A 13,153-nucleotide genomic window follows, 5' to 3' on the forward strand; every position below is an offset into this window, starting at 1 on the left:
GCAAGGCGGTGACTTAGTCTAGTACCGTAGTTTTCCACCATATTCGACGATTTTAGCTTGCTGACGAATGCGCCATTGCAGAACTTGTCCCATCAATCACTCCCGTATATCATCTAGCCTCAATGATACCAGAAATGTACGGTACCTATAGTACCGGTGGCCCTGGCTGAAGAGAGCCGTCTGTTTGGTCCATTCCAGTCAAGTGCCAGGCTCGCCCGGCACCACCACAAAGAGCTGAGAATACGACACAATACCAATGTATCTTGGCCACAGACTCAAATAAACTCGCTTCTGGTGCTGTTATGTTTATCCAGACGTCATGTCCTGATGAAATGACCGGAAAATCTGTTGTCTCGGACATTCTTTCTTGACACTCTGGAGCCGGAGGACAATTTAGGCGTCGGAAGTAGTCGAGGTCAACACTTAGCTCCTTCCCAAAGTCAATGTCGCCTATGTCGAAACTAAGGAGGTGGTCCGCGCCGGGGGTACGCTCGAATGTATCGATTTTGCTGAGATCCATAACTTGATGAAATCGTGGAGTCAGTTTAGGCATCCAGAAGAACTTCAAGTTCAGAATGGAAGTTCCGTCAAGACCTCGTGCGCTAACGTAACTGAAGGCACAATAACCCTGTACGAGAAAATCGTATAGAACGGGATCAATGCAGATCATATTCCAAGCCTTCTGAGTCTTACCAAGCTCACGCGCACTATGGATACCCTTTAAAAGGTCAACTTTGGTCAAGTAAAAGCCGCCAGCTTCAAGATTTCCTGTAGCGTCATTGTGGTCTGTGGTATCGTTCCAACCACGGGGAATAAACCAGAAGACGCGAGGGTTAGGTCTGCCCGTCACAACACATTTGTTTCCGTCGCGCTTCCTACATGAACTCTCCGCTTTCTTACCCAAGTCGTTAGGAAGGCTGATATCTCTAGTTTTGAAACATGAATGGTAATGCATCGACTTCCTTATCTGGTCTGGGCTCATGTCGGAGTGCAGTCGATCCTGCTTCTCTGGCTGCTCAGGTATAGCGTGACTCCAACGTTTGTATTTATGGTTCTTCGGGTGAGAAATCATGTTTTCCGGATCAAGGTGAAGCATGTCTGTCATTTTGGTCAGCTAATTTGCCGAAAACTTAGTAGGGGGTCAGATGCTCTTACAGTGCTTGCAAAATGCCGGGATGTCTCCTAGTCGCTCTTGAAGTCGGTGAGGGGTGCAAGTCTTAGGCGAAAGTTGACCATTTGCCTTGAGGTCTTGGAGTGGAAGAAGTAGGAATGTGGCAAGTTGCTCAACTCGGATGCGGAATCCAGGTCGTACACTTTGGATAGACTTCTCAATTTCTTTGATCAAGGTATATCTCTCTCTGATCATCCCCCCTTGAAGAGATGCGATCGGGAATTTGAGGGGTGGCATGGCTAACCGTGAGGAGGTCTTACTTGCAGATGTTCGGCTTGAAGGGGCCTGAACTGAAGAGGTATGACCTGAAGGGGTCCGAACTGAAGAAGACGGGGCCGCATGCGAAGACGGACGTGAAGACGGGGCCGCGTGTGAAGCAGGTGGCTGAAGGGGCCCATACTGACCAGGAGGCCCAACTGGAGGATACTGGCCGGGAGGCAGATAGTGATAAGGTAGAGCTGGATGTGGGAGAAGGGAATGACCTGAACCCGGGGGAGGAGGGCGATGGGCCGGATTCTGAGCTTCTAGAGCTGGACTTGGGCCGGGAGAGGGGCTATCCATGTTGTTGAGACGACAAAAGGCAAAAGGGCGAGTGAGATGTGAGATGTGAGATGTGAGATGTGAGTTGCTTTCGGGGAAATTCGTGCTGGCTGGCGAATGCCTGGGTTTATATATTTGAGAACCGAAGAGAAGGTTCATGGTATTCTACAGAGTTTAACCCGCTGCTTGGCTGCCTAGAGAGCTATGATTCGCTGTCACTGATGAGCAGCACAAACGATGATATGACTAGGTTTGACTTTGGTAGGAAATCTTGCTATAACTCAGCTTTCTTGGGGTGCCGAAACTCTGATGGAGGGTTCCTGGTCGAACGACAACATAAATCCTTGCTAGGTTAAACCGTCTGAGATATGATACCACTTGTTGGAGATCCTGAACGTAAAAGAAAAACAAAAAACAAGAAACTAAAGACACGTTTGTTCTAACGTAGGCATTGAACTATTACGAAAGACGCCTCTAAATCAATAATTATCAGGAAATAACCTCACAGGCACCAGCCAATAAGCCACAGGAAGAGCGCCACTTTAAGCTACAAAGACAGAAAGAAGGCTGGTGGCCGAAAAATTGGTCTCTAGTCTTCAGGGCAGGGAAATGAATGAACTCAAGAGTAGAATCCAAATACATAAATTGTTTTCCTAATTCTATTTCTTGTGCTTTTGGTGGCCAACGTTTCTCATACGTTTAGACTTGGTGTTGTCACGTGTAGACCACCAAGCAAGCTGAGTTCGAGCAAGAGTCTAGAGGGCTTTCAAATTATCATTTAAATCCAGACATCACCCCAAGTAACCTCACCAATACAACCCACTCAGTATTTCCTATCTTGCCCTTGCCTTACCGAAATGACCCCTCCCAGATCGCTGGTCTCTCTTTGGATTGATCATCCAGTGCCTGGTTTGCATGAGTCTCCAACTCGGCTCACCTATCTCCTCTCGATCTATCGCAAAGTTCATAAATCAGATCCTGAATTCCGTCTGTGCTTCGAGTACCTTGTAGCTATTCTACTGGTAGACAAGAAAAAGATCGAGAAAAAAGGTCGATTGTCAATAGAAAGAGTCTCACCTTTCATCGTGCAAGACCGATTGCAGTTCATCTCGCCGTTTTGCAAGCACTGTAAGTGAACAACTTCTGCCCACGGACCACTACGCATGCATCCAGTTAGCTGACGAACATAGACATGTTTCACCTTGACCCAAACAACTTCACAGAAGATGCCTGGTCTCACGCCAAACCTCGACTGCCACACTACCAGCATCCGGTGAATGAAGAATTGTTCGATAAGGAGCCAGAGGAAATCAAGGCTGCGCTGTACTACAACTCATGTTTCCAGACCGACCCGGAACTCTCGCCTGTTCATCCCAGCGAGGAGCAGAAAACTCTGTGCCTGGAGCGCGACGGGAGAAAGTGTGTGTTGACGGGAGAGTCCAACACCCGGGTCTTCCATTTCATTCCCATCACATGGAACGATACAGTGGAACACAATAACGCCACCGGAATTCTCAAACAAGCAAGTGTCGAGTTGGCTGATGTCGACCTTGTGGACGATCCTGGCGAGATATGTAGTGTAAGCGGACTTGGCTCATCTCACAAAGCATGGAACATGCTATGCGTTCAGGAACATCTGTACGACCATCTCGTCAAGGGTCTCTGTGCTTTCAAGTTTATGAGATGCACGAAGCTTGGTCACGGTAAGGCCTCGGTGAAACTTAAATTCTACTGGATGCCCAAGTTGCCAACACGGTCTAACTTTGATTTGGGCGATGGGGCCAATCTGAACAGTGGGCACTCCCAATTCAGGCATGAAGTATTCGAGCTATTCAAACGCATTGATGCGTATTATTGGCATGGATGTCCCACAAGGTTTGAAGAGACTTTTCGCATGGGCCAGACAATCGTGTCCGGCCACCAGGTCGACATAAGGATGTCTGAAGAGGACGCGGAGAAATTTGAGTCTGTGGTCAAAGTACACTGGGCCTGTGTCTTGTTCACAGCCCTTTGCGGTGCTGCTGGGCGTGCTTGGGACTTGACTGGTATGGATCTAAGTGATGGGTCTTTGCAACCGAGGGTTCACGAATTCGAGGCCGACGAGCAGGAACAAACCATGGACATCAAGGAATCAGGAATGATCGATTCCAACTTCTCCCTGGAAGAATATTTCTAGTCAATGATCTCGGGTATCGAAGACAAAGAGGAAGTGGGAGGAAAGCTAAAGCGATAGCAGCAAGGAGCCTTGAAAAGCAGCAGAACGCCCCTTCCCGAATCTCCTCACAGACGTGGTACAGAGCCTGGCTTCCATCACTCTCGAATTCCAGTCTGGGCGCCTCCGTTGCCGATGTGTTTCTTATTTATCAGGTAGTTTGCAAATCTTAACTATGTACTTCAGAAAACAGACATCTGTTTGTTGTTTGTGACTGATGCTCTCCGTAAATACATTGCCCGTGACTCTTAGACACAAATGGTATGTGTGCACTGAAGCTGGTCTAAGCCCCCCGTCAATCAACAAATTAATACCAGTCTCCATTGTACCCCGCGCCTGGACAGACAGACATCTTTTTTCTTTTCTTTTGACGGTGTAAATTATTTCTTCCATTATGATATCACTTCTCCAAATGATCGTGTTACCTTACCTACCTGCATTCTGTGCACGGTCGGGTCATCGTCACTGACACGCATTCTAACAACGCGCGCACGCCTACTCCATAAATTCTGTTCAGATTGTTCATTGCCGGTTTGTGTCTTTCACAATGACACCTTTTTTTTCGTTACAATATCCTTCCTACATCCTGCTGCATCTCAAGCTTGATTCAGACTTAGCGCCCGCGCCCGCTATTGTTTATCTTATTGTTTCAGACCTTTTGGTCTATCTCACTTCACTCTCATCTTTATAAAGACGTTCCATGTGAGACTGGACATGCTATTGTTTAACCTTCCGACAATGAACCACTCGTCAAATCGGTGCCAGAATCTCAGGATATCGCAACAATGCCGTCCAGATCAATTGTCATATCATCATGGCCACCATGAAGTCCTTGTATACTACTTATATATTTTGTCGCTATTTCATCCTTGAAGTACTCTTGGTTGTCGACCATACACAACAGAATCACCTGTGAAGCCAAGATGGCCAACACCAACACCAAGAACCCTCATGTCAGCCGGCTTCGCCCTTGGCAGCGCCGCGCCCTTGAGAACGGTCGAACTCCGCTTCCCGAGGCCCAGGGAGACCAACGTTGGCTCAATTCTCCGTGTCACTCACAACAGCCTGCAGGCTCTTTCACCCAGGGCGCTACCTCAACCACTCCTGCTGGAGAGTCCTCTGGTCAAGCTTCAACCAATGTCGCAGTAAGTATCCTTTGCTTAGAGTTGATCTTGTGGTAATTAACTCAATGTTCCATCCAGACTCCTTCCTTCAGCTACCGCTTCTGGCCAGAAGACGAGATGCGCCATCTCATCGCTTTGAGAAACGGCGGTGCCACTTGGGCCATGGTATATGTAAGATTCGTGACAGTGTCACATTTGAAGATGGTGCTAATAATATAAATATAGACGGAGTTTCCCAATCGTACACACGAGGCCATCAAGCAAGCTTATCACAAGCGACGACACGCCATCGAACAACAGATGGAGAACGAGGCCACTGGAGCAACTTCGTCTTGAAACACTGCTGGACCCGAGAAGGATGATATTGAATGATGGCGATGCACGGATAATGTACATCACGGTTATCGACAGTACCTACGAGTAGCAACGAGAATCGAGTGTTGTACTACGATGGCGTTCTAAGCCCATTCTTTGAGCATAATTCAGCATTCACGCTTTCCTTCAAACTTACAAGTCGATACCCATATGGCAAATGTTTAATTTCCGATCGAATAAAAGTTTGATTGAAATGACCCCAGTCACTGCGCAACTCCATCCTTTGCTCGTCGTAACCTCCACCAAGTTGTTGTCAATCGAACGACTACCGTCCCTGCCCAAACATGTATCAGACGATTGCTCTCAATTTTCAGTCGGTCTTTTGGTCATCCTCTCATTGAATCTTTTTATTCCCTACCCGGGATCGTTCACTATAAACCCTCTTCTTGGAAGAGGGTGAGGAGGTCGAGTGAGTACCCGGGGTCCAGAGTTTGTTGCCAGGAAATTCGGGAAGGGGCGTTCTGCCGCTTTTCAAGGCCCTTTGCTGCCACGACTTGAGCTTTGTTGATCTCCTTGTTGTCATCGTGATTCCCAGAAATGTGATGTGGGATAAAGTTGAGTTATTGGCTTTGGTGGGCGAATATTTAATCTCCAGTGCGCCGAATGATCGAAGATCCGACTTGACGGACAGTGGAAAGTCGAGACTAATACTGAATCGAAGCTGCCTTGAGGATTCGGACCGGTTGTTCAAAATAAGAAGATGCAGATTTATCGCATGCGACTCGAAGATATTCCCGCGATAACGGTTTGCCTTTTGTTCTGATGAGCAAGGTAACAAAAATGGTGGATTCGGAAGAAGTAAGAGAGAGAGAAGTAAGAGATGATTTTAGAGCATGGAAGCAAACACTAAAGCCTGGCTGCAGGACTAACTTTCTGCAACGGTTTCCAAATACCGCGCTTAACAATTTCGCATTTCCTTCTCTCACGAAGCATCAAACTTAATGGTTAGGAACGGGGCACAGGCCTACAACCACATCTATGGCACCGTCAAAGAAAAAAAGCTACTGCGTTACATTCCCAGGCCTTAGGGCAATGGCCTAAGAATCCTGCTCTAATTAACATGGGCTGACCTATAGGTTCGTCTTTCATCCTTGCAGTGCCTGATGTTTCTGAAACCCTGGCAGCCTGGGTGAAGCATGTTGACAATGATGACAGTATATATTTCCACAAGTCATGAAATACTGGGAACGGCCAATCAAATCATGCAAACATTGGCCTCCTACCCAGGATCAAGACCTCTTCTTTCTTGTACGAAATTCCAGTCACTCATGCCCCGCCTAGGCTGGCAGGTGGGCTGCATAAAAACCGATACTGATTTAGTGGTCAACATAAATGTTAGATCACTCTTAGTGTATATATAGCCTAAGAGTGGTCTAATAATTTCATCTGGATTGCTTTGAGTCCCTATTATTTTGCTACCTACCTGCCTGGCTGGCTTACCTGCATCTTTGGAAAGGAAACACCACCGCGATAAACTTGCCTGCATCATCGAAATTTCTCCTTTACTCATCAAATCAATTGTCGCTATTGACTGGCAATTCTATATATTTCCTGCTTCACACTGGGAACAATACGAAAAAGCTCCACATAAATTGTTAGTTCTATTCACAATGAACTGCCATGATTGTCCAGGCATTGTTCAATTCAATAAACCTCAGCATAATGACAGATTATTGTCAATACTGGTCTACAATGCGGACCAGTTACTGCAGTCCATAGTATATATTCTTATCGCCTTCTTCTTTATTTTCACCTCAACTTCGCAACAAACACATTCAGACATCTTCGAGCCTCTCATATATACAACATGTCTTCGAATGGATCTGCCCCTGCCCACCAGCAAGGTCTCAAGCCTTGGCAGCGTCGGGCTCTCGACAGAGGACGCACGCCTCTGCCTGAGAAGCCCGGCGCTCGCCCATGGGAGACCAAGTCTACCAAGACCTCCCAAGACCAGACTTCCTCTGGCAACACTCCTGGCTCTGCCCCTTCCTCTGGTGACGGCACCAACGAAAGTGCCTCCCAGCCAACCACCGTATGTGGCAATGAACATGCAGACATCATGACCATGCTAACATTACCTCTTCGTTGTTTAGACTGCCGCCGCCTATCCTTACAGATTCTGGCCCACAGAGGAGATCGAGCGCCTGATTCGCCTGAGGCGTGACGGCTTGTCCTGGAATCAAATCAAGGTACTTCAACTCGCTATTTCTTCAGTCTGGCAGTATGAGATGACTAATCCATGTTTCCCCCAGGACCACTTTCCCGACCGGTCGCTTGAGTCTCTCAAGCAGACATACCACAAGCGACGTGCAGCCGTCGAGGCTGAGATGGATGCGAGCGAGTAAGAACGGGACGACAGCAGAAGTTTCTTTTAGAACGAGCGAGCGAGAATGACAAGACGGTGACTCACCGTATAAATACATTCCCCTTTCAAATCCACTGTTGCCTCATAGTTACCCTGTGACATCCATGACCCAATGCTTAGCTTGCTTGTCATCGAAGGAATAATCCGTTGCCGTGATGCTCGACCCATCTTACACCACTGACAAGAAATTATTTTCCCTACAATAAAGATGCGCATTCTCGCTAGAGAATTTGCTGTTAGTACAAGATCTTCATTCCGAAATTGCAAAGATAAATAATCGCTGAAGGAGCAGGCCGACAAAGTGCAATTGCATCGGTCGTTGAATTGATGGACCTGACCGAGCTTCACCGAGCTCACCGAGACCGGACAAACTCTAAACCGAAGGTGCCTGCATCAGCTCCACTCATTGCTGGTGCTTCCTCCCCCACATTGGGCCCTCCAATTCCGCACTACAGTAGCGGGGTATCATTCAAACAACATTTGTTTGCGACCATAATCGCCCTCCCTTCCTCAACAGCATCTCAATTTTGGATCTGGCATTCCGTATAAGTGTCGCCACGCTTTCAATTATCTTTTGGAACAAACGTTCTTCTTAGTTACTTGACTACATCTATACTTGCAACACACAGTCATCATGGATGACCAATTTGGAGGCCGTACCGACGACGACCTCTTCTACGATGACTTCGAACCCGTCGAGAGCGAGACTGTCGTCACCACCGAAGTAGCCTCTGATCCCGAGCCTGCTCCAGTCGCGCCAGCTCAACCGCCTGCTGCTCCTCAAGAGGAAGTAGCCCCAACCCCAACGCCTTCAGCACCCCTCTCCAAACCCCAAGGACTCTCCTCGTCACGATACGCCGACAAAGCAGCCCCAGTTCCCGCCCCAGCTCCTGTCGCAGCACCCAAGCCCACGAAGCAACCTCCTCAACCCACATCCAATGCTCCTCCCAACGCCCCCACGGCTCCTCGTGAGAAGACTCCCCACGGCTCGCAACATAACAATGCCGCCCGTCTCCAATCCGGCGCAAACCCACGACAGAAGCTCACCGAGGCTCAGCTCGCAGAGAAGATGGAGAAGATGAAGCTTATCAATGCGGAGAAAGCGCGCAAGTTTGAAAAGGCTGAAAAGGACGAGAAGGACCATGCTGCTGCATATGCTCGCGGTATGGAGGAGGCAAAGAAGCGACGCGCCGAGGACGCTGAGCGACGCAAACGAAACGAGGAGGATCGGCGCAAGTTGGAGGATGAGCGAGCTAAGAATAGAGAACGGAAGCTCAAAGCGATGGGCATGAAGGAAGGTGGATGGGATGAGGGTAAGGAGGCCCAGGAAGAGGAGGAGAACAGACGGTTCCGGGGCGCAAACGGCAGTATTCGAGGGTCCAAGAACGCTGGTATCGGTGGAAGTCGGTATGCGACAAGAGACAACGAAGAACACGATGTGGATCGCTTCCTCGACGAGAGATATCGTAGTGGAAGGGGTAGAGGTCGTGGGCGTGGAGGAAGAGGAGGCAGAGGTGGACGCGGTGGCCATGAGGGTGCGCCTCCAGCACCACCCAAACAAGCCGTCCCAGCAGCTGAAGATTTCCCAGCTCTGCCTGGCGAGACCAAGAAGAATGCAGCTGTGCCGACTAGCGACAAGCCAGCCTTCGCTGCAGCTGCAGCTGGGCTGCCACCACCATTGCCACCACTCTCTGGCGGAAAGTGGGATGAAGAGATGGATGAATACGACGAGCTGAACAAAAAGGCGTAGGGGACTAGGTACAAATAAAAGAGTCGGAATGTTTGGCATGGCTTGGTAACGGAGTCGAAGAACATTGGGAAAATACCATAGGCAGCATGATTAGACAGCATATATAGTCCAAGCGAGATTGTAAAACTTCTACATGTTCGTTCGCTCAATCGCTGAGCTGCTCGGTCTAGAAAGGGTATTGCCATCCATGCTCCGCAAACCAACTCTTTCTTTCTCAATTTCCATCTATTTTATGCAGCGCCCCAACGCCTTGATACTATCCGTACCCAGTAAGCAAATATTAGTCGTAAACTACCATCCTCCTCTGTATCCCCTTCCACCGCGACCACTCCTGTACCCTCCTGAGCCGCGGGGCCCTCTAGGTCCGCCCATACCAGGACCATCGTCGTCCATGGGCGCCCTCGAGCGACCCTTCATCTCCTTGGGAAACGCATCGTAGGTCTTTCGCATCTGCGCATACCCTAAGTGCATCTTTCCGTAAAAGTGATCAGCGAGACGACGATCGTTGTCAAGTCTACTGAGGTAGGCACCACAGACATCGCAGACTTGGAGCTTTTGATGACCTGAAGGACCTGATGTGTCGGAAAGAGCTTTGAGCTCCTTTTCGCGGTCGGCTTTAGATTGGGTGGCTTGACGGACGCGGAACAGCTCGTCTTGTGCGCGGGAGACTTCGCCCATGGAACCGAGGACTTCGACTTCGAGGAGGCCGTTGTTGATGGAGTCTGTGAGCTCCGATATGCTTTTGAGCTGCGATGATTAGCATTTCTATATAATAGAGGTCAAGGAGTTGGAAGACATACTAGGACATTGGTTTGTCGAATCTCATCAGGCGTCTTCTCCAATCGCCTCTGCGCAGCATCGATTCGTCGGTTGCAATCATCGATGTACTTTTGAAGATCGCGCATATAATCGTACTCGAATCCATATTTCTGCTTCTCTCTATCTGACAGGGCCTCGTATTCGGTTTTCAATCCCTCATTGTGTACCTTTGGACAGGGACCAATGTCTTGTTTTGTGTTCGTGAACAAGTCGTGAGGACAGGTTCCTGCGAGGTAGGAGCGGCAGACTTTGGGGTCTGTTAGGGAGAGCTGAGCGGCGCGAGATGTCGAGGATGCGCCCATGAGCTGCTCGAGCAGCTTTCTCTGTTCAGCGGCCATAATGATTGTCTTCGTTAAAGTGTATTAATTGCAGATGTTTAAAGCTGGCGGGGCCTTGAAAGATCCAGGTTGCGACGGCATGTGGAGGAAGCGCGCGCCGGGAAAGCTATATTTCTGCCAACTTCCACCGCTTACTGCATCGCAACTTCCACGTCGCAACTGGAGCTCCCCATGCTACGACTCCAGGTCGACTTCCCAAGGGCCAAGGTGCAATGTGAAGTCTTGAACGACTTCCCTTCTAACCCATTTCACGATGCGCCGATTCCTGGCCTATCTCCTCCTAGCCATCACAAATGGCTTCGCACTTACTTCGGCTGCGGCATCGGGCTATCACGAGCAATTGACGCTTCGACCTTTACCCCTGTCCCAGCTTCTAGCGAGCTTCAACTTCCGAGCCAATACTTCGATCGCCGACTTTGAAGCGCACAACTTTCGACTCTTCCCACGATCGCTCGCCCAGATTCTTCAATACGCTGGTACGAGGGAGTTGCATCTTCGATTTACACTGGGACGATGGGACGCCCAGTCCTGGGGTGCCAGACCGTGGGATGGGACACGCGAGGGAGGCACTGGTGTTGAGCTGTGGGCATGGCTGGATGCTGAGACAGATGCTGAAGCTGATGAGAAGTGGTTGATTCTGACCAACGCTCTGTCAGGTCTGTTCTGTGCCAGTTTGAACTTTATCGACGAGACCAGAACGATTCGACCCGTCATGTCCTTCCAGCCTGATGGCCACCATTCCAATTCCTCGTTGGCCAATACCCGACTTCTCCATGGTGTTTTACCGCATGAAGTTGTATGCACCGAAAACTTGACACCTTTCCTCAAATTGCTGCCGTGCAAGGGCAAGGCTGGAATTGCAACGCTACTGGACGGACACAAGCTCTTTGATGCCTCCTATCAGAGCATGGCAATTGACGTCAGACCCAAGTGTGATACGGATGGCGAATGCTTCCTTGAGATGGAGGAGACCGTGGATATGGTTCTCGATATTAACCGCTCCAAGAGACCTCAAAGTATGTTCCTGTCACCCGCCCGATGACTCTTCTAACAAGTATTAGACAATCCTATCCCAAGACCCCCTCCTTCTCACGAGCTACTCTGCGACACCTCCAAACCATACCACTCCGACAACACTTGCTTCCCTGCCGACAGTCTCGACGGCCAAGACTGGAGTTTATCTCAAGTATTTGGTCGATCCATCAAAGGAACATGTCCCTTGACCGACCCCGACATCCCTCCTGTCTGCGTACAGATCCCCCAATCCCGCGATATCTACACAACCGAGGGTGCCCGCGAGATTAGGTCTCAGGACGGAAACTCTCGATGCTATAATCTTGACGCCAATTCTGAGCTAGCTCTGATGCTCGTCAAGCCCGAGTCACAAGATGAGGACAAGATCTTGAACAAGCCCGAAACACCTCTTCTCTACGCCGATCGCAGTTTCAACGGTCATGGCCAGGAACATGGTGGTGTACAGGCTATCTTGAGTAACCCCAGCGACACCGATGTCGAGTTCGTCTACATGGAATCGCTCCCTTGGTTCATGCGCATTTACCTCCACACCCTCTCGGCCCGCGTCGCCGATGCTCCCTTGTCAAACTCGTCCGATCTGATCAAGGAGATCTACTACCGCCCTGCTCTCGACCGTGCGCGCGGTACACAGCTCGAACTTCGCATGCGCATTCCTCCACACTGCACCGTCTTTCTCACCTACGATTTTGAGAAGTCCATCCTACGATATACCGAGTATCCTCCTGATGCGAATCGCGGCTTTGATGTCGCCGCCGCAGTCATCACCACGCTTGAACCCAAGGTCCTTAACATCCGCACTACAACGCTGCTTCTGTACCTTCCCACACCAGACTTCAGCATGCCGTACAACGTTATCATTTTTACGTCAACAGCAATCGCCCTTGCATTTGGAGGGTTGTACAACATCCTCGTGAGAAGATTCGTCGGCGCTGATGAGGCGCAGGGGATGGCATTGAAGGCAAAGATCATAGGACTTATTGCCAGATTAAAAGGAAAGGTTGGGAAGCAATAGATACGATGTATGAGCTATTTCCTTGATTATAATACACAAGCATGTTCGACACTGTCCTACTGCTCAGCTGGACCAGGGTCTCAAGATCCAACTACATGGGCACTCGTCGTCTATACTGGGTTGAAGTGGTGCATCGTGCCTCGGTCTCGCCGTCCACACATCGTCGCATGTAACGGCTCGGCACCGCACTTCTAGATATAGTCGGGCCGCGTAATTCGATCTGAGGAACACAGACACGAGCTTATCGCATCTCTGGATTGGTTGCATTCGGGTGCCATATGACGCGGGGGAGTACGCATGTATCCAGGGTCCTCTGACAGCATGGCCGAAGGCGCTTTGAGGAACGATGGTGCACAATATAGGCGAACAATTACCATGCCAGCTTTCAATGTTCTACTTGCTCATGGCAGGA

The 13,153-nt window shown here is 49.5% G+C and overlaps 7 protein-coding genes across 7 annotated transcripts; 5 read left to right on the forward strand and 2 right to left on the reverse strand.

Annotated features, from left to right (window-relative positions):
* Window positions 1–145: 145 nt before the first annotated feature.
* Window positions 146–1,732, reverse strand: FPSE_00204 (uncharacterized protein; the record flags this gene model as incomplete). The annotated part of the gene is made up of 2 exons (XM_009253324.1): window positions 146–1,098; window positions 1,156–1,732. 2 exons carry the CDS (start codon window positions 1,730–1,732, stop codon window positions 146–148), a joined length of 1,530 nt encoding a protein of 509 aa, XP_009251599.1.
* An 836-nt stretch (window positions 1,733–2,568) lies between these two features.
* Window positions 2,569–3,887, forward strand: FPSE_00205 (uncharacterized protein; the record flags this gene model as incomplete). Its single annotated transcript, XM_009253325.1, has 2 exons — window positions 2,569–2,839; window positions 2,902–3,887. The coding sequence occupies 2 exons, from the start codon at window positions 2,569–2,571 to the stop codon at window positions 3,885–3,887; spliced, it is 1,257 nt and encodes a 418-aa protein (XP_009251600.1).
* Window positions 3,888–4,846: 959 nt separating this feature from the next.
* On the forward strand, window positions 4,847–5,383 carry FPSE_00206 (uncharacterized protein; the record flags this gene model as incomplete). The annotated part of the gene is made up of 3 exons (XM_009253326.1): window positions 4,847–5,068; window positions 5,126–5,218; window positions 5,273–5,383. The coding sequence occupies 3 exons, from the start codon at window positions 4,847–4,849 to the stop codon at window positions 5,381–5,383; spliced, it is 426 nt and encodes a 141-aa protein (XP_009251601.1).
* Window positions 5,384–7,229: 1,846 nt separating this feature from the next.
* FPSE_00207 (uncharacterized protein) lies at window positions 7,230–7,767 on the forward strand (the record flags this gene model as incomplete). Its single annotated transcript, XM_009253327.1, has 3 exons — window positions 7,230–7,454; window positions 7,516–7,611; window positions 7,675–7,767. The coding sequence occupies 3 exons, from the start codon at window positions 7,230–7,232 to the stop codon at window positions 7,765–7,767; spliced, it is 414 nt and encodes a 137-aa protein (XP_009251602.1).
* Window positions 7,768–8,421: 654 nt separating this feature from the next.
* Window positions 8,422–9,537, forward strand: FPSE_00208 (uncharacterized protein; the record flags this gene model as incomplete). The annotated part of the gene is made up of 1 exon (XM_009253328.1): window positions 8,422–9,537. The coding sequence occupies one exon, from the start codon at window positions 8,422–8,424 to the stop codon at window positions 9,535–9,537; it is 1,116 nt and encodes a 371-aa protein (XP_009251603.1).
* Window positions 9,538–9,828: 291 nt separating this feature from the next.
* On the reverse strand, window positions 9,829–10,694 carry FPSE_00209 (uncharacterized protein; the record flags this gene model as incomplete). The annotated part of the gene is made up of 2 exons (XM_009253329.1): window positions 9,829–10,284; window positions 10,338–10,694. 2 exons carry the CDS (start codon window positions 10,692–10,694, stop codon window positions 9,829–9,831), a joined length of 813 nt encoding a protein of 270 aa, XP_009251604.1.
* Window positions 10,695–10,947: 253 nt separating this feature from the next.
* FPSE_00210 (uncharacterized protein) lies at window positions 10,948–12,741 on the forward strand (the record flags this gene model as incomplete). The annotated part of the gene is made up of 2 exons (XM_009253330.1): window positions 10,948–11,710; window positions 11,756–12,741. 2 exons carry the CDS (start codon window positions 10,948–10,950, stop codon window positions 12,739–12,741), a joined length of 1,749 nt encoding a protein of 582 aa, XP_009251605.1.
* Between the last annotated feature and the right edge of the window lie 412 nt (window positions 12,742–13,153).

The sequence above is a fragment of the Fusarium pseudograminearum genome, chromosome 1 (genome assembly GCF_000303195.2).
Source record: "Fusarium pseudograminearum CS3096 chromosome 1, whole genome shotgun sequence".
Taxonomy (NCBI): Eukaryota; Fungi; Ascomycota; class Sordariomycetes; order Hypocreales; family Nectriaceae; genus Fusarium; species Fusarium pseudograminearum.